Genomic DNA, 19369 nt, shown 5'->3' with positions numbered 1-19369 from the left:
CTCCAGCCGTGTTACAGTCGGTGGGTTGAATCCAAACACACACAGACAGCTTTTTTTAATCCCCAGAAACTGTACAGAAGACACAGGGCTTGAATGCACAACCTCCTGCAGCCCCGGAAAGGCAGGTGACCCCATGCATGCCTAACTCGCATAGATCTATAAAAATGCTACTGTACGTTATTAGTGGTGTTTGCAACTCCCTTCTCCTCCCACTGCACGGTCAATGAGATTGGCAAGACCCGTCCTTTTCTTAAACGTGAAGTGGGAAGGAGCTGTTCCTGTCCTTGCTCAGTACATCCCACCTCTGCCCCCTTTGGGGATCTCATCAGATACAGGAAGGGGACTATAGACAAAACAATTTGAAAACAACGAGGAAATTCCTACATCTCTGGAGAGGACATTTGTTGTTCTCTGACCTTTCGGGTGTTTACTATGAGCTGATTCCATCCTGCTAATGCTACTCCATGTGGAAAATAAATGTGCCAGTGTGCTGGTTTTGGCTGGGATAGAGTTAAACCACGACAGTCGGTAAGGAGCTGATAACAAAATAATGCAGTCCCAATGCTGGCGTGCAGCCGGGCTCACCCCCAGGCTCCAAGGCCACCTCACTTATTTGCCAGCTCATCTGGCCTGATCTTTGCTTGCACACCCGCTTGCACACTGGTGCCAGCTGCCGGCACCACGGACGCATGGTCTTGAATTTAAGGAAAGGAATTTAATAAGACAATAGGACAGACTGTGCTCATCAGGTGCAGGGTGTGACCAGACAAGTGTCTGGACCAGCTGCCTATTTACACCCCCCCAGCCCTTTTTATCCGCTTACCCCTCTATTTTTCTCCCCAAATCACCTAAACCCCTCCTTTTTCCCACCTTTGGTTCCTCCCCTAACCATCCCACCATAAATCCTGTGCAATCCCAAAACGCTCTTCCCCTGCACGCCATAAGATATCCCCCCTCCCTCGACAGCGATCCCCCTTAGCGCAGATGGTGATCCAGATTTCTGCTCCCAATGACACATCTCCATCGGTCTCACACCGGGACTGTTGGGCTGATGGTTCTGCTGGGACAGTCCTGGGAGGGACCCGGACAAAACGCTCGTTCCTTGGAAGTCCTTAATTTGGATTCCCACCTGCCAATATGCCCCTGTGCTCCTCTGGGCTTGTGCAGATGGGCTGACGGCCCCTGCGATGGGTCTGGAAGTAGGCTGGCAGGGTACTATTTGTGTCTCTGCGCTCCTTTGTGGGTATGCAGGTGAGCTTTTATCAGATAACCCAACACCACAATAACCAGAGATGCAGAGCAGCAATACATGTGAAGGACATAAAGAGCAAAGCCATGATAATGGTTAAGCAAACAAGATCATATCAATGTTGGTGCCTGCACAGATCTGACAACCATGAGATCACACAACGTATTTCAAAGATAACAGCGGAACAAGCAATGCAACAAGGACTTCCCAAATTAAAAGCGTAGCCGGTATCTGAACCGAACGTCGCGAACAGGGTGCATCGTCCCAAATCCCCAGCGGCTGACGTCTATCGCCGGGATCTCCTCTTCTCTATTGACCAGCTCCAGGTCATAGTAACTCAGCATCAAGAACACAAACAGTTTCATTTCAGCGGTAGCGAAGAAACGCCCAGGACAGATGGATACTCCTGCCCCCCAAGGCATGTTGAAGTATTTCAGCCTCTTCCCATTTTTGTAGAAATCTTTCTTGGTGCCGTCTGGGTTTATGAAGCGGTCGTACTTAAATTCGTGAGGATCGGGGTGAATTTCTGGGTTCATCTGCACAGACATGTGCGGGAACAGAGCCACCCTGTCTCCTTTGCGGAGAGTGTACTCTGTCCCGCTGCTCATCTTCAGGCTGGTGTCCTGGAGGACAGCTCTGACCAGTATTGGGGCTGCAACCAGCCGCAGGGTCTCTTCCAGAGCACTGTCCAGACGAGGAGTCTGGTTTAACATGTCCCTGGTGATGTTAACTGGTGGGCTGCCTGGCTTCATTTCCTGGCCGTTCTCCCTTGAGACTTTATCTACCTCATCCTTCAGAGCCTTCATAGCTTCTGGATGTTTCATTAGATACAAAAGGAGCCAGAAGGCAGTTGGGCCCGTATTGCCTTGGGATGCCCAGAGGAGCACAAACATGAAACGATCCCGCATATACTCGGGGACACCGTTTTCTGCCAGAAGCTGCTCTTGATCCCTTATCCACCCACTGATATTGTCCTTCTGCCAGGTCTTCTTCACGGCCAGTGTGCTCCAGAATAGCCTCTTCAGCCGTTCAGCTTCTCTTTTTTCCTTGGGAGGTAACACAGAACTGGCCAGGCGAGGGAAGAGCCGGTCGTACTTCCGAAACTCATAGAACAGCTGGTTGGAGTGGATGCAATCTTGCTCAATAGCTTTCTCCTTGTTATCTGCCCCTTGGTGTGGCTCACTGCCATACAGAGCCAGGTACCCGGCTCTGAAGACGATGTTGTAGCAGTAGTGGAAGAGGCTGTCCTCTTGCCACACTCGCTTCTCCTCTCCCGAGCTCAGATTGAAAAACATCAGCTTCTGAAAGTTCTCCAGGGTGGCTTGTGTCATGACAGTGAGTCCGTCTCCCATCAGATGCTTCGTGCTCGACGCATGAATTATGCTATGGTTGGCTTCGATGGGCTTGTAGCCAAAAACTTGCTGGACCAGTTTAGATGCAAAAGTCCTGAAGTCTAGTTTAGATCGTGATTCCTTCGTGATGGCTCCGAAGCAGAAGGGGTCCATCACAAAGGTGAAGTAATAGCCTCCGATCAGCACCGTGAAAATATCCCCGTGTTTTCTCTGCATCCTTTTGAGAAACTCTGAACTGTCCTTTCTGAAATCCAGCATGTAACCCAGCCAGGGAATGGTACCTTTGTCCAGAGGCGGCTCATCGGGTCTCCGTCTCCGAAACATGCCCAGGAGATAGAGCTCACCAAGCAGCGATGCTATCAAGGTACAGAGAACCACCCAGAGCGCCATGAGAGCTCTGCACCCGTCCGGGAGCTCGGACTAGAACTAGATTGGGGCAGGAATGTGCTTTTTATTCCCATCCAGCAACTGATACGCAGATGCACAGCTGTCAGCCTCTGTCCCCATTGGCAGCAAGTGTTTGCCTTTCCCCTGTGGAATGCTCCAGTGTGTACTTCTCCCTTGATGAACAGACAGATTTTTAAGGTGGAAGGTACGCCGTAATCACGTTAGAGTTACCGGGCTGCTGTGTGCAGCAGATGGGTTTTGCAGTGTGCTCTGCAGCATCTTAAGCTAATTCCCTTTTCTAGGCTGCATGGAGCCCAGTTTTTGAAAAAGAGGGTTCAGAGAATTTCACTCAGTGATTTCTACCTTTAAGACCAGGCTATGGACACGCACTGCAGGCTGAAAAAATGAGAGGAAGACTGGATGTTGGAAATGCTACTGGAAGTGAGCTCAGGACAGAGTGAAGGGGTTTACAACTGAGCTAATTTGGTCTCACAAGCCAAGAGAAGGAAAGGTCTCCAACATTTTGACATTCTCCAACTCACAGTGCCCCATAAGCGCTTTGCCAATGAGCAGAGCAACCACTGCTAACCCACACGAGGGCAAAGCAAAGCAGGTCAGCTTCCCCCGCGAGCAACGAGGGTCTGAATCAGTTGCATTTGCTTTGCACCAGATGAATCCGGAGTCTGCAAATGGCCAAACCCACCTCCTAGCTGGAGAGCAGCGGCGCCCAGATGGACGACAGCACTTTCTTCTGTGCCGATGCCTGCACACCCGATGCTTGGCAGCAGCAATTCTGTCGTGTCCCCTCCAGCCAGCGGAGCAATCCCCGACCCTCTGCCCTCCTGCTCCCACCCCTGTACCCAGCAGTTTTATCCATTTTCGCTTCTGCTTCTCGGTATCTCCTGCTCCCCACTCTCCAGATGGGGTTTGGGGACAATGCCAGGGACCTTGTGCCCCATCCTGTGCTATGACTTTATGATTAAAGAGACTTATGAAAAAGTATTTAATAAGGCGATAGGACAGACTGCCACGAGCAGGCGCAGGGCACGCTGCTTATGCACAACCAGACCCTTTTATACCCTCCCTTATTTCCCCCACCTTTGCCCTTCCCCTGAGCATCCCATTATAAGAAGTTTTACACAGTCCCACGAGCCCTCCTGTGTACAGCATCACAATCTTCATCTTAGTTTTTGCTTCCCAGCTGCTCTCCCCTTCCACATTCCCTCCCAGTGACCTGACCCGTGGAGTGAAGGCCAATATTTACTTGGGCTTTTTTTTTTTAAGGAAAGCTCCCAGCCTTACCATTTTGGAAACATACTGTAGCAATGTTGGCAAGAAAAATAACAGCAGTGAAGACAAATCCATCCTTCTACATCAGCTCAAAGCCCTTCTTGGTCCAGCAACCTTGTCTAGCAATAAAATTAAGGTGATGAATATTTTCTCTTCAATTATTAATTTTACTTGTACAATTCTAGGCAACTCCCATGCTCAATAGGTTTCCAGGCTGGAAAGGGCCCCTTTAAGGTTCAAGAATATTTGGGGTGAATAGTACCTTTAAATAAAGGTCAGCAAACTCATAACTTTGAACTTTAAAGCTACACTGGGTAATAAGGATTGGCTAACAGCTAGCCGTGCTCTTCTGTTCAAGGCCATGCTCACTCTGTGATGTTGCAAAGCCAATAGTTATGTCAAAGACAGCATCGGCTGACCTTTTTTATCTTGTCAAAACGGTTCTTTGGGAAGGCAAATACCTCCATCACTTTTCTGCTGAGCCCATGGTTTTTTTCTCTTTGTCACTGGTTGTTACCGGTTTGAACTTTGCTGCTGATAGAACTGATCTCTAACCAAGGATCCGTCCCTCGGAAAGACACAGCTTCCAACTCAGCAGACCCGAGTGTGGAACAGCTTATCATAATGGAGAAACCCACCGTTGGCCAGACAACCCAGTTTAAAGGTGCCTAATTCCTCCCATTATCTCTCCTGGCAAGACAAAGGGATGAACCCGGTTGAACGCATCTACCTGGCAGATGGCAAAAGCTGGGAGAAGCAAAGCCACCCCCCAGGCTGGTCACCCGTATCTGGCCTGATGGATGAGCGTGGCAAATCCATTCCCCAGCCAACACCACGAGCTGGAGGGGTAATGGGATCGCTCTACTCCATCAGACCCTTTGGGATCTATGGGGCAGAAGCTCTGCATAAGTTTCAGTTTGCATTTTTAAGGGCATGACATCTAGATAAGCTGTTCCTTCATCCCCTAATGCCTCACATACTCCAGACAGGAGGTGGGCTTCTTCCACAAGCATAAATCCACTGGAATTTTATAATAATTCCAGTTACAACAGAAACAAATTGTCATGTCCCAATTTCTCAGGACGACGACTCATGTTCACCAATTCCCAGGTCAGGATTAAGGTGAAATGACACCAGGGATCCTTTAACTCACAAAACTCAACTTATATTTGCTCACAACAAGAATTGGCATGAAACTACATCAGTAAACTGTGTAACACATGCTAATCATACATCAGCAAACATTACAAGCCTGTCGTGGTTTAACCCCAGCCAGCAACTAAGCACCACGCAGCCGCTCACTCACTCCCCCTGCCCCCCAGTGGGATGGGGGAGAAAATCGGGAAAAGAAGTAAAACTCATGGGTTGAGATAAGAACAGTTTAATAGAACAGAAAAGAAGAAACTAATAATGATAACGGTAACACTAATAAAATGACAGCAGTAAAAGTAAAAGGATTGGAATATACAAATGATGCACAGTGCGATTGCTCACCACCCGCCGATCGACGCCCCGTTAATCCCCCAGCAGTGATCCCCTGCCCCCACTCCCCCCAGTTTATACACTGGGCATGACGTCACATGGTCTGGAATACCCCTCTGGCCAGTTTGGGTCAGCTGCCCTGGCTGTGTCCCCTCCCAACTTCTTGTGCCCCTCCAGCCTTCTTGCCGGCTGAGTGTGAAAAGCTAAAAAATCCTTGACTTTAGACTAAACATTACTTAGCAACAACTGAAAACATCAGTGTGTTATCAACATTCTTCTCATAGCAAACTCAAACCATAACACTGCACCAGCTACTAGGAAGACAATCAACTCTATCCCAGCCAAAACTGGGACTAAGCCTTACTTATTTGGGGATCAGTTCGGGGAAGAAAACAAGGAGAGCCCTCCTGCTGAGTCACGAGGTTCAGAGCAGACCCCCTTGCTTTCTGGACTCCTTCCTGAGAAGGATCCACTCCTAGTCCCAGACTTGGTCAACGGTTCACATCTAAAGGGATGAGGTGTGGGGATTACGGGGAAAAAAAAGAGAGAGAGAGAGAAAAAAGGCAAAGATTTCACCAGTCCTGGGTCCAGCAAGCCTAAGAGTCCTGTTCTGGTGGGCTTGCATACGGGGGGCTTCAGTTTGTGTCCTTTTATCATCCTTGCCCCTCCTTCGGGTGGGCACTCGAACTCATTAGGCTAATTAGGTGTCGTGCAGTTTGTGCTTCCAGAACCTTTGGGGAAATAGGTCGGTGGGTGTGGGGGTCACTTGGGGAGTAACTTCTCCCTCCCTGCAGACTTGACCACTGTTTGATCTTTGGCCATGCACGGTGAGCTGCCCTGCTCAGCGTATCAGACCAGTTTATCAACCAGAACAGGGAGCTGGGCACCCTTGCCTGCTGATCTGTGCTGATCTGCTTTTCACCTGTGGTTCCTTGTTATGCAGGGTTCGTTGTTATGCAGAACTTGCCCCACCACAGTGTTTGAGACATTAACTCTTTCAGTCTCTCACATAAATCCCACGTGTACTTTTCCAATCCCAATGTGGAAAATCCTCATCTCAATGCTGACACCAGGATGAAATACCTGGTTACGCAGGGCTGTGGGCTCGCACCAACTCCATCGCATGGCCAGGACCAGTAAAACACAGCACAGAGGGCATACATGTAACGTAAATAATGTAAATATTTATCATGCATTTGTGATACTCAACATTTCTATCTCAGCTGCGTATCTGCTGCAAGACTGGCTTGTCCCTGAGGGCTGGAAGTCAAAGAAAGCACTTCTCCTGAAAATGGCCTGAGGGATCTTCCATAAATATAACCTGAATCGTTTTTTCACAAAAGCATAGAGCAAGGGGTTGAGACAGCAGTGGACAAAGGACAAACTCTCCGTGATCTGCATGGCATAGTCCAATTGCCTACTGCTTTCACAGCTCCTGATTACACCGACATCTTGCAGGGAGTGAAGGATGAGGACGATGTTGTAAGGGGACCACAGGACAAAGAAGACACCCACCAGAGTAAAGACTAAGCAGAGCGCTCGCCTTGAACCAGGCAACTGAGACATGGTGAGGACACACGCTATGCGGGAATAGCAAAACACCATGAAGAGGAAGGGAAAAAGGAAGCCCAGGATGTTTTGAATAACCCGAAAGACGACTTTCCAAAATAAGTGCTTCTGGCCATAATCATGGGCGCACACGATGGTTTTGTTGTGGATTTGCCTTGTGCTGGTGAAGAGGCCATCAGGAATGGAGAGGAGGATGGAAAAGACCCATACTACCAACAAGACGAGGATGGAATTCCTCTGTGTCATGGAGCCGTGAGGAGAGCAAGCGTGAACTATCTGCAGATACATGTCCAGACTCATGCAGCTCACAAAAAAAATACCACTGTAGAAATTCAGAGTGTACATGGCATTTAAGACCGGGCAAAATATGTCCCAGGTCACCCACTGAGAAATGTATAGAGCCCAAAAAGGAAGGGTTAGTAGGAAGAAGAGGTCTGAAACCACCAGGTTCAGCAGATACAACTCGGTCATCTTCTTTTTCTTCCTGATGTACATAATGAGGACAATAAACAGGAGGACATTCCCGACAAACCCAACCAGAAAGACCACGGTGTAAAAAGATGGCAAGAATACTCTGCTAAAGGAGAGCAGCTCTTCTTTTGTGCAGAGGCCATACTGCATGTAATCCTCCTCATCCAAGTACTCGTACGGGTAGTCACTTGAATTGGCAGCATCCAGCAAGGTGGCAGCAGTTGTTGTTGCCACCTTTGAAGTTGCGTTTGACACGTGGCTGCCTAGGAGCAAAAGACAAGTGAAGGGGATCAAAATGTTGTTCCAATCCACACGGGAAAGACAAACATCACATCACAGAGGGTTTTCCTCTAGTTCATAGGTTCAAATTTCTGCCACATTCTGATAAGTATTTTGTGTCCTGCACTCCTTGGCCTTTGCCTACGGCATGGGCACATCTGTCTACACATACATATATATAAAAAAAAATTCTGGTTTTCTTACTCCAACACATTAAATCTTGAAAGTAAATGAGCACGGTCCCCTCTGACATAACTCACCACTTCCTCCTGACACCACTGCAAGCTTTTGAGGAAGTTTCTGCTCTAAATTATGGCAAATCCACCACTACACTTCTCTGTGAGCTGCTTGAGATTCACCCACGTCACTACTGGGAAAGCTGCATCTCAATTTTCCGTGAAGCAGAACCTGCTACCAGCATCTTTATGTTGGTGGGGCTGCTCCCAGAGATGAAATGCTGAACATCTCATGGCTCCCAGTAAGACACATCTCACTGCTCCCATGCCAATTGTAGGACACCAAGCCATGGATTCTTGTAAAAGATATTAGTAAGTGGAAAACATAGAATCATAGAATCATAGAATGCTTTGGGTTGGAAGGGACCTTAAAGATCATCTAGTTCCAACCCTCCTCCCATGGCCAGGGATACCTTCCACTAGATCAGGTTGCTCAAAGCCCCATCCAACATAAAGACTTGTAGGCACCAGAGTCAACTCCTGAATCAAGGTTAGAGGTAGAGATTTAGCTGGAATGATGTTGCTGGAATCTATTGTGCGTGAGATGAGGTGTGGGCTGAAACCCTCCTGACTGAGGAGGGCAAGGGCCGTGCAGCCGGCCGCTCCCCAGGACTGCAGGCTGGCTTCAGTGTTTAGGCAGCTGCAGCCCAGATTTCAGGAAACAGTGACTAATCTCCAGGCTCTCACAGCAACCCAGGGCTGTCACAGGGAAAAAATAGTGCAAATACCCCTCCATCCCTAAAACACGCCACTTTTCGGCCATGGCCAAACCTGACCACCTTTCCGCTGGAGCTCATTTTTCCAGCAATCCCAAAACAAGCATGCCTGTGTAGTTCCCTGTCTGCAGTTACTCCTGCCTTGCTCTCCTTGAGGACCTGTTTCTCCCACCGCCTAAGAGACCTGCAGCCACCGAGTAATGAGAAAATGAAGGTGCTGGTCCCCAGTTGTGCTATGCGTCCCAAGGAGGACGGACCCCACAGTGGCTCTGCAGTTCCTAGGGACGGTTCCCCTCCCATGAACACCCCAGGTGCCGTGGTTTAACCCCAGCCAGCAGCTAAGCACCACACAGCCACCCACTCACTTCCCCCCACCCAGTGGGATGGGGGAGGGAATCGGAAAAAAAAAATAAAACATGGGTTGAGATAAGAACAGTTTAATAGAAGAGAAGAGAAGAAACTAATAATGATACTGGTAACACTAATAAAATTACAATAGTCATAGTAAAAGGACTGGAATATGCAAGTGATGCACAATGCAATTGTTCACCACCCGCCCACCCACACCCAGTTAGTCCCCGAGCGGCGATCCCCCTGCCCCCACTCCCCCCAGTTTATATACTGGGCATGATGTCACATGGTATGGAATACCCCTCTGGCCAGTCTGGGTCAGCTGCCCTGGCTGTGTCCCCTCCCAACTTCTTGTGCCCCTCCAGCCTTCTTGCCGGCTGAGTGTGAAAAGCTAAAAAATCCTTGACTTTAGACTAAACATTACTTAGCAACAACTGAAAACATCAGTGTGTTATCAACATTCTTCTCATAGCAAACTCAAAACCATAGCACTGTACCAGCTACTAGGAAGACAATTAACTCCATCCCAGCTGAAATCAGGACACCAGGAAAGGGGAGCCCTTCCACCCCAAGCGGATTAAGCAAAGCACCCAAGGCTTTGGGTGTGCGGCCGTAAAGGGTGAAGCTGTAGCTAAATACCTGTAGCAGTCCCGTACCTAAAATTGCTTAAATACTCATTCCAGGCAATTCCAGGCAGCTGAAAAGAAAAGAAAATTTGGGTTGGGCTGGATTTAAATGTTTTCTTGCTGTCTCACAGTTCTTTGGAGCGTGCCGCAGGGCACTTCAGACAGAGCAGCCTTGGAGAGGAGATCTGCCATGGAAGAGTGCTAGAAAAAGACTTTTCTGGGAAAAAGCGCTTTTTTTTTCTGTTTCATGTTTTGGAGGAAATTCATCCTTAGCCATCTACAGTTCTGACTGTATGCTTTCAAGAGGAAACCAAAGCTGCCCACCCTTCTGATTGCAGCAACACCCAGCAAGACTCCTAAACACCTTCCCCCCCCCACCCCGCACCCACATCAGGACAAACCATCCTGAAAATTTCCATTTCTGGGTCTCTTCCAGCCCACCAAGATGCCTCTTCTCTCTCTGCCGCGTCTTCCCCACTCTGTGTCACGCTGGCACTGATATTCACATCCCCATCCTGTAGCTCACAGTGGAGAACTGATGCATGCAACGTGGGCTGAGCTCAGAAATTAATTCCAAGTCCGCTGGAGCACTGGCACTTATGAGCTGGCTAACTTTCAAGAAGAAAAGAAAACCTCTAGGTTTCTCATGCAGCTTTGTCTGCAAGCAAGAAGCAGAAAATGCACTTACAGGAGCTTCTTCTCCTGTTCCCATCCTGCTGGAGGCTTGAATCAGGCTTTTAGGAACCTCTTTGACTTGTGTAAGAGCATGGGCAGGAAATGTGAGCTCAGTGTGACCTCCCTGGTTTTGTTTCGCCTTTCCTGGTGTTCATCACTGGGTCAGAGCACTGTAGGAATCATCTCTGCGCCACAGGGACCCAGCACCCCTCCTTCAGAAATACAACCTGCTCTTGTGTAGCTCAAGTCGGGCACCACGCTAGGGACAGCCAGAGCTGCTGGGACCAAGGACCCACGTCAGCACAACGTGAAGATCGCTGGTGGATCCCATGCACCCCAGCATGCACCGGCTGGGCGGCAAAACCACCCACAAAATAGTCGGAAGGAGGCTTTTCTGGGATGTGCCAGACCAGGGTCACGCAGACAAGCACACAGACCAGCTGCTTGCTTAAAGATAACCAGTTCCTTTTGCCCTTCTTCTCTCCATTTTTCCCTGCAAGCTTTTCCCCGTCCACCTTGATCCTTCCCTTTTCTCCACCTCATCTCCTCCCAAACAAGCAATCTGTCCCTAATTTCTTTTTCCCTGTTGATTCTGGGTTTGCTGCATCCCAACCCCAGATGTGGCAACAAGATCCCTCTTAATATTTTGTTTTCAAAAAGCTTTAATTAGTGGAAACATCTGCTCTTGCCAGACGGATATTAAGATGACATCCATGCTGCCCACCTCCCAGCACCCCCAGGCAGGATCGGACCTCCTTCGTCTCTGCACTGAGAGGCTCCCGGGGCTGAGACCCTGGTGTTGAAATCTGCATTTTTTCCACGAAACCTGAATAAGCCATGTGCTACTTGGATGCTGCAGGGTCCTAATCCCCTGCAAGAGCAGAAATGGCCACCAGCGGGGACATGGCCGGGGCCAGCGGGCACTGGCAGCTCCATGGGGACAAGCACGTGTCTCCGCAGGCAGCGGCAAAGCCTTGCAAATTGTAATGGAATAAAGAGCTTATTGGCGTGGTTGAACGTGCAAAAAGAGATCGCCCACAGCAGCGACATGCCAGACCCCTGACACTGCCACAGGGATGTTTTGGGGACAGCTTCACAGCACAACCCTTTGCTTGCCTGTCAAAGGTGTCTCTGATAAAATGGTTTATTGAAGAGGTTCTAGAGCGTCACTGTTGGTGAGTGGTCACCCTCCGGCTCGTTTCCCCTCATCTCACCAAAAACCAAGGCCATGGGGAATACCCTGACCGTGCCAAGGCCATCCCCCGTACCAACCCTGGTGCGCTTTGTAAACCCCAAACCGCCCTGGTAAAAACGGGAGAACAGAGCAGCAGCAATGGCCACAGCCCCGTATCCAACCTACCCCGTGGTAGGTGGATTCGCAGAGAGAAATATGTTATTTTTACCCATTTCCATGTTTGCCACCACCAGCTGGCGTACATGTGTGCCTGCATTTAAAAGATATCCTATAATAAATATATATGGGCAACATACACATCCGCAGAGAGCAAGAAGCTGCTCACAAAGCCAAGGCGCCAGACGCACACACACAGGGACGCTACAGGTGACAGCAGTTTCATTAGTCCAGCAATTAAAATGAAATGCAGGGTTTTTTTAATTGAGTTTCTCCCCTGAAACACATAACACACAGAGCTGCAGGGAATTAAATATGCCTCCGAGAGTCACTGGAGAAAGTAGCCTTCACCGTAATTTATTACAAGATTTTAACTCAATTTGGGAGCTGGTAATTGCATAATATTTTTTCTTCCTTTCAGACTCTGCAGAGCCCTAATGACTTTGGCAAGCAAAATAACCAGATTACCAGTAATGGGAAGCACGTTTAGAGAGATACAGCTGTACTAACACGAGGTTATCTGAGCCACTTTCTTTTACGCCATTGAAAATGCTGCGTGTCAGCGGTGGAGTAGCCCTGCAGAAGCAGAAGCTCTGCTTCCCCCCCGAGCTTGGAGATGAGGAGTCACGAACACTGCAAAACCAGGCAGGGTTTGTGGAGAAAAGGACTTTTCTTTGCTGTTTTGCTCTGATGAGCTGCCCCCAGGTTTACGGGAGGGTTTTAGGCATCTTCAGGATCCCGGGGGATTTTTTTTCCTCCTGCTCCAGAGTCCGGTTTGCTTTAAGTCAGGAGCAATGTCTAGGTGGTCTTTGGGCTTCAAAATCCGCTGCCTGGCATACAGCGGGGGCAAAGTGCGCTCTGTTCGAAAGCTGAAATTCGGGGAAAAATAGTGAATGAGACAATTCACTGTCAGGAAAAAGAACACCCGACCAAGGGAAAGCCGGGCTCCGAGTTTGCCTTCTGCTGAAGAGCTTCCACCTGATGTGGAAGCGCGGGTTTATACCGACGCTGAGAAGTTTTTGAAGCGAAAATCCGCCAAATTGCAGGAAAAAAAAAACCAAACCAAACCAAACCGCTGGGGGCTGCTTTTCCATCCTGCAACCCCCCTGCTCTTTGGGGGTGAAACAAACCGCCGGGTTCCTCCCCAAACCTCTCTCGTTTTCCAAACTCGAGCTAGCCCGCCGCAGAGGCGGAAGGCCCGCTCTTCCGGGTAAGGCCTCGCCGAGCTGCCCCTTCCCCGCCCTCAGACGCCACGCTACGTCACTCCGCCGCAATGCGTCCAACCCTTCGGCGGCGACGTCACGGCCTGCCCCGCCTCCCCATTCCGGATTGGCTGGCGGCGGCGGGGGGAGGAGCTGCCGCGCTGTACGCTGGGAGTTGTGGTCCTCGGTCGGGGCGGCGGAGGGGAAGCGGGAGGCGGAGGAGGAGGCGGGGCGAAGCCGGCCAATAAGAAGCGAGGGGGCGGGGCCAGGGCTGGCAGAAGCCGGCTGGTATCGGAGTAGCGAGGGGGAGCGGCGGCGGCGGCGGAGCGGTGAGGGCCGGGGCCTCCGGGGGGGACACCCCGGGGCAGGAGGGGGAAGCACTTGGGCAGATTTAGGGGCAGAGCCCCCCGTCTGTGGGCGTGGGCCGGGGGGAGGGGGGCGCGTGGGCCTGGAGTAGGGCAGAAGGCCGGTGTGGGGTGCGGGGACCTGGGTCTGGAGCGGGGCAGGGGCCACGCGTGGGTCTGTTGGGAGCTGTGGCTTTGCCAGCCGTCTGCCTCCACCCGTGTCAGAGCTGTTTCTTCCCCCCCACCCCGCAGAGGTGTCCCCTGTCTCCTTGCTGCGGGTGGCGGCGAGGTCGTGGTGGCCGGGTGGGGGGGGTCGCCCGGCTTCCGCAGGGTTTGCTCGGGTGTTTCCTTCTCCGAGCGAGTCAGGCTAAAACAAAACTTAGATTTAGCCAGCGAGGGTAGTTGTAGCAGGTGCAGAGGGACCAAACCCTGCGGCCTGCAGAGGAAATGGTTTGCAAGTTTAGTTCAAAAAGCAATCCGTCTGCCGCGCAGAACGCTGCGTAACCGGGGAGGACGGCCACGTTTGAAGTCTTTTGCATGTGTTTACTAGCCCGCGCTTAAATTAAGGTCCTGTTGGCTTATTGCAAGAGCTTGGAGTACTTCCATGCGAGGCCGAGCTGTATGTTTCTGCTGAGCGCGTTGATGGCAAAACTGGAACAAAACCGGTAGAGATTTTTCTAGCGGAGACCTTTGTGATGTTGTTGAGCCCATTGTGGTAGCAGAAATAGGCACTAATTGAAGAATGATGCTCTTGCCGGGCACCAAAGGAACAGGCCTTGGTGTAATCCGTGATGGGGACAGCACAACAAGCTGGCAAGTTTTGGAGGATGGTCTCACAGGTTTGGTGATGATGGCTCAGTGAGTAGAGCCCTTCTCATGGCTGTTAGGCGTCCCCACACGAGCCTGTGCCTATCGAGGGCTTGAAGACTCATTCCCACTCCTCGGCAGCTGCCATTTTACATTCTTGCGTTCTCCGGCAGGAGTTTGACGCTCTGTTGAAGTGGCGAACGAGGTGGGATAAGCTGTAGTAGTGACTGACGAGCTGCCAGGTAGGGCTGACCTTCTGCAGCGGCTCGCGGTTTCCACCCCGAGCGCTTCCGTCGCTGTTCTTGGCAGGGAGCGAAAGGGGAGGAATGAACTTTTCTGAGGTCAGAGCTGCTATTAAGGAATAGCCTGTGAAAGCAAAGCAGCGCGATGGAGGATGGAAGTCCTAAAAGGAAACGCAGGCAGTGACCAAAGCTTTCAGCAGCTTCTCGCCACCTGTGAGCGCGCGGGGAGCCGCTGGGATCTGTAATGGTGTGAAAACGGATGGCCGAAATCTGTTGCTTTGCTGCTACTTTATTTTTCTCCTGTCCTTACCTGTTCTAGTATGCAACAACCTTGCTTCCCAAGACTTCACTTGAAGTCAGTGCAGCTCATCAGCTTAAGTCTAGCTCTTGTGCTTGTACCTCACTACCTGGACGTTTGTGCCTGGTGGAATATGCAAGGGATTTTCTTTTTCCTAAAGTTCTCATAGCTTGGTGTTTCTAAAAGCTGAAGAGAGGCTCTTTGTCTTCACAGCCACCATGTCGTCCGGTCAGGAATCCGTTTTCTCCGAGTACGAGTCTGACACCAGCCAGACATCGAAGCTGTTAAGAAAATTTAAAGAGACACCATTTGTACCCCTCGGTAAGTTTAAAGATGAAGAATGTGGTTACCTAGATCTTTCTCTTCATGGGCAATCATTACGGTAAATACTGCCACTTTTTCCTGTGAACAGGAAATTACTTTGAAGTTACTTCCTCGTGTAGGCTTTCTGTGTGGTGACAGCAGTAATCCTCCTGCCCGGAATGGTATTTGTTCTGCAAGAAACAGGCAAATTGGTGAGGCCTGTTATCTTAAATAGAAAACTCAGAACCTACAATTACCAAAAAAATGCCACGCCAACAAACCCTGAAAGACCATTTAGGTGACCTTAAAAAACATGTTCAGGTGGTCCTGTTGGGCAGTAAGGAGTGTGTTTTGCAGCCGTTCCGGAGTACAGTTACCAGGAACTATGTGATCACTGCGAAGTGACTTTGAAGCTAACAAAATACAAAACAGAAGTATCTAAAATACAGCCCACCTGCTAAACATTTCGCTCTTCTCTGCTGCCATCCCTTAGTTTAAAATGCATTTTCTTAGTAGGTTTTATGGTACCCCAGCTTGAGGAGGTCGTTTAAGTTCTCAGCCTCTCTGCCGAGACCCCAAAAAAGCCTCTGAGGGGAGGATCAGTTGCGTTCATCCTGAGAACTTTCCTCTGATCAGGAACTGCTGCTGACATGAGACACATTTTGATTTCCAGCCACCTTAAGTGGAGAGGAGTTGGGTCACTTGGGGTGAACTGTTCCAAGTGTTTGCTAACAGATATCTGTCACTGGTTTCTGCGGTCACAGGACTTCACTCTCCAGCTCGCTAGAGCATACTACGAACACTGCGAGCTCGGGTTCTCCCAAGCAGATTGGCAGAACTTACCTTCAACCTGTGTCGGAGCTAGCTTGAAGGCTCTAAAGCTCTTAATTGGTATTTAATGAAGCTGCCACATGGATCATGCACCAGTGAAGTAAGGGTTTACAGCTTCACAAGTGGAACTGGTAATACTCCTGTTCAGGGAGACAAGCTGTCTGGGCTCTTGTTGGTAAAATATACACAACACTTAAAACTTGGCAGCCTCCTTTGAACTATGTAAATAATTATCCTAAATATGCAATAAAGTGGATGGAATCGGGCATTTTTGTGCATTGTTGCTCTGTATTCTGTAAGAGCATCAGTGTACGCAGGTTGGAGGTGGCACACTGCGTTTGGCATTTTGAAGGACTAAAAGTGAACTCTATCCCTGTGAAAGAGACCTTGCTGAACCTCTCTCCCCACAGCACGGGACAAGTAACATATGCCTTGTCGTGTCCCAGTGAAAGCTGGCCAAATGTGACAACAGCTGAAACAGCAACCTCAGCAGGCTGGTGGGTACGTCAGGGTGCGTCCACATGCTGAGGAGCCGAGCGGTGTTCTTGGGTGCGAGCTTCCATCCAGGAAAGAGGGTGCAAGCAGGACTTGTCCTTTCTGAAACATATCCAGGAAACTCTGACACCTTGAGCTACTGCTGTGGTGTTTTAACACTAGTGGAAATCTCTCTCCTCTGCACTGACTTGGGCATTGAATGAGATGGCACTCGAGTGAAAACAGTAAGCAGGCCAGGACTTGCCATCTATACAAAACCAGCGTGATTGGATCAAAACGTGATTATTCCCAGGATATCTTGTTTAGGTGGGTCACTCCACACGTCTCGATGAGTTGGATCTCGACTCAGGAGGATGCTTTCCTTGCCTTGTAGGGATGGCTGGCTTCGCCATGGTGGTCGGCTACGGGCTGTACAGACTGAAGCACAGAGGCGACATGAAAATGTCTCTTCACCTGATTCACATGCGCGTGGCAGCCCAGGGCTTCGTCGTGGGAGCGATAACGTGTGGTACGTACCGAACGGGAGGCTGTCCTCGGCAATGGCAAGCTGGACCACGGAAAACCTCCCGCATCTCTTCTCCTAGTGGATAATACAGCGTGCGTGAAATATCCTTGGGGTGGAAGTCTCCAGGCTATTATATTTCAGGATGTTTATGGTTGTTACTGGTGCTCACTCAGCCTTTCTAGAATAACGTGATGTTTAAATACACATATTCAATATTAAACTGCGCTACCTTTGAGGGTAGAAGTTTTGACTAGTTTTAGATGCAGGAAGTATGTGAGGTTCTGCGGGTGTTGAAATTGGAGGCAAAGAAAAAAAAAAGACTATCTGATGTTAATATTTTTCCTTGTAAATATGTTGCTGTTTCTGAATTTAACACATTGGAAAATCAGCTTGCATAGCCTACAGTATTATTTTCGGGACTGGAATTGTGTCCCTGAATGTACTGATTTGTACATCCCGGGTCTCATCCAAGTATTGCAGCTGTGTATGTGTGTAAATGTACATCCCATAAAACACCGTTTGTCTATACCGACAAAAAAGCACTTGACTTTGGCTGCAAAGCAAACTAGGATTGGCTGGGGATCTGCGTTTTTATATACAGTATATTTTCATATCCAGTTTCTCTGTATATGAAGAATTTTGTAGTGTTCATCGCTGCTATTAAAAAAAAATACAGAAGGGAAACATTATTTCCATTGCTGAGAATATCTCTTACTGTTCAGATTTTGAAACCCATTATTGCCTCTTTAACCCAGCTTTCTAACTGTGCTTGTATTTCTGTCTTGTAGGTGTGCTGTATTCAATGTTTCAGGAGTACATGGTGAAGCCCAAGGAGTAATGGAAAGATGACTGAAATCTCTGTCCTGGTGGTGGCCTATGTACTGCAGCTACAAACCTCATATCAAGGGGTTCTTGAGGAAAAAAATAATACATGGTATCAGAGAATTGCCCTATATGTATTTTGTGTATGGTACACTGTCTTAAAGCTGGCAGCCTAAATGATTGCGCCCTGGGGGAGCGGGTGTCGGGGTCTGGCTCTTTCTGATTGACGCTACCGTATCCCAGTTTTTAGGGGATATAGTAGAGTACAATCCCTTTATCTTCCCCTCGACTGTCGACTCGGTCCTAAAATTGGTGACTTCTTTTGCTGCCATTGCCTAAAACCACAAAGTCTGAACTAGCTTCCGTTAGGCCTCAGGCAGAGTGTGGAGGCCACATCTGTAAGATAGTGTTGTGAATGCTTTGCTGTCATTTTCTATCCTGTATATTTGTCAGCCTCCAACTTTGTAATTTAGAAGCTTCCAGTAGCACTAAATGACTTCTAAAATAGAGAGATATAAATGTCTATATTTTTTTTATTTAAGTCAAGAGAGAAATATTTGGTGTGTTGCAGCTATTTAAATGTTATATTTATTCATTGTTAATGAAGACACAGGCTCCCTATTTTTACTATAGATTTTCAGACTTCTGGATTACTGTTTTGTAACTTTATTTACAGTGTTCTTCTGAGTAACATTTAAATGTAACATTTAAAATACATGTTGTGAAAACTAAATCTTGGTGTTCTAATGCTTTTAGTTACTAGCTCCGATTTCTGCAGCGTCATTCCCCACTGAAATTTTAAAACATTTAAATCTGAAAAGCCCCCGTGATCTTTGATGTGTTAAAACCCTTCTCTGCAAATTGCCACTGTTATTTTACTCTCGAACCCCTTGTATCTCCAATGGCAGTCACGAAAATAAACGCAATTTGTAAAAACCTCGTTTTCTCCTATTAGCTTACATTCCGTGGTGACAGTATGGTGTCTCTTTGTAACAAATACCGCAAGGTACATACTGCACCTCTGTGTGTGACCTATTGTACAGAGCAGCGGGAGATGAAGTACGAATAAATGTGCGAGCGCTGGAGATAAAAAGCGTTTGGCTATGGATTTTTTATTTTTTTGGGGGGGGAGGGGCGTGCACTCAGCCTCCTGCGGCGGGATTGGGGTGAGCTTACATACGTGAATAAAAATCACCTGAGAGGGTGCAGTGCTACTGGAAAAGGTCATTCCCAGCCGCTACAACGCTGCCGTCCTCGACTGCTTGCTCACGCCGGCTCCCCCTCACCGGGGTGGAGCTGCGGAGCGGTATGAAGAGGCCTTTACCTGTAACTGCCCTCCTCCTCCTCCACCCCAGCCCGGGGCGGGATAAAGAAGCAGCCCCCTCCCAGCCACCGCCGTAACCCCGAGGGGCCGGGGCTTTCCGCGGCAAGGCGGTATCTGCTGAGGAGAGCCGTCATGGCGGCGGGGCTGAGGAGAAGGGCGCCA

At 49.1% G+C, this 19369-nt stretch overlaps 3 protein-coding genes across 4 annotated transcripts; 1 reads left to right on the top strand and 2 right to left on the bottom strand.

The window, feature by feature from the left end:
• Positions 1-1461: 1461 nt before the first annotated feature.
• On the bottom strand, positions 1462-2991 carry LOC104828057 (5-beta-cholestane-3-alpha,7-alpha-diol 12-alpha-hydroxylase). Its single transcript, XM_010561499.1, has one exon. It carries the CDS (start codon positions 2989-2991, stop codon positions 1462-1464), a length of 1530 nt encoding a protein of 509 aa, XP_010559801.1.
• A 3957-nt stretch (positions 2992-6948) lies between these two features.
• ACKR2 (atypical chemokine receptor 2) lies at positions 6949-11522 on the bottom strand. Its single transcript, XM_010563251.1, has 2 exons — positions 11408-11522; positions 6949-8063 (listed from the first exon to the last, which is right to left on the bottom strand). The coding sequence occupies exons 1-2, from the start codon at positions 11520-11522 to the stop codon at positions 6949-6951; spliced, it is 1230 nt and encodes a 409-aa protein (XP_010561553.1).
• Positions 11523-13533: 2011 nt separating this feature from the next.
• HIGD1A (HIG1 hypoxia inducible domain family, member 1A) lies at positions 13534-18957 on the top strand. Of its 2 annotated transcripts, none has more exons than XM_010561479.1 (4): positions 13534-13565; positions 15141-15248; positions 16930-17064; positions 17850-18957. In XM_010561479.1, the coding sequence occupies exons 2-4, from the start codon at positions 15146-15148 to the stop codon at positions 17897-17899; spliced, it is 288 nt and encodes a 95-aa protein (XP_010559781.1). In that variant the 5' UTR covers positions 13534-13565; positions 15141-15145; the 3' UTR covers positions 17900-18957. The 2 variants fall into 2 exon arrangements, with proteins under 2 accessions (XP_010559781.1, XP_010559789.1); XM_010561487.1 differs by lacking the exon at positions 13534-13565 and adding an exon at positions 13844-14438.
• The last annotated feature ends 412 nt before the right edge of the window (positions 18958-19369 follow it).

The sequence above is a fragment of the Haliaeetus leucocephalus genome, unplaced genomic scaffold (genome assembly GCF_000737465.1).
Source record: "Haliaeetus leucocephalus isolate CR32 unplaced genomic scaffold, Haliaeetus_leucocephalus-4.0 Scaffold0, whole genome shotgun sequence".
NCBI lineage: Eukaryota > Metazoa > Chordata > Aves > Accipitriformes > Accipitridae > Haliaeetus > Haliaeetus leucocephalus.
This window is presented reverse-complemented; position numbering and strand designations above follow the sequence as displayed.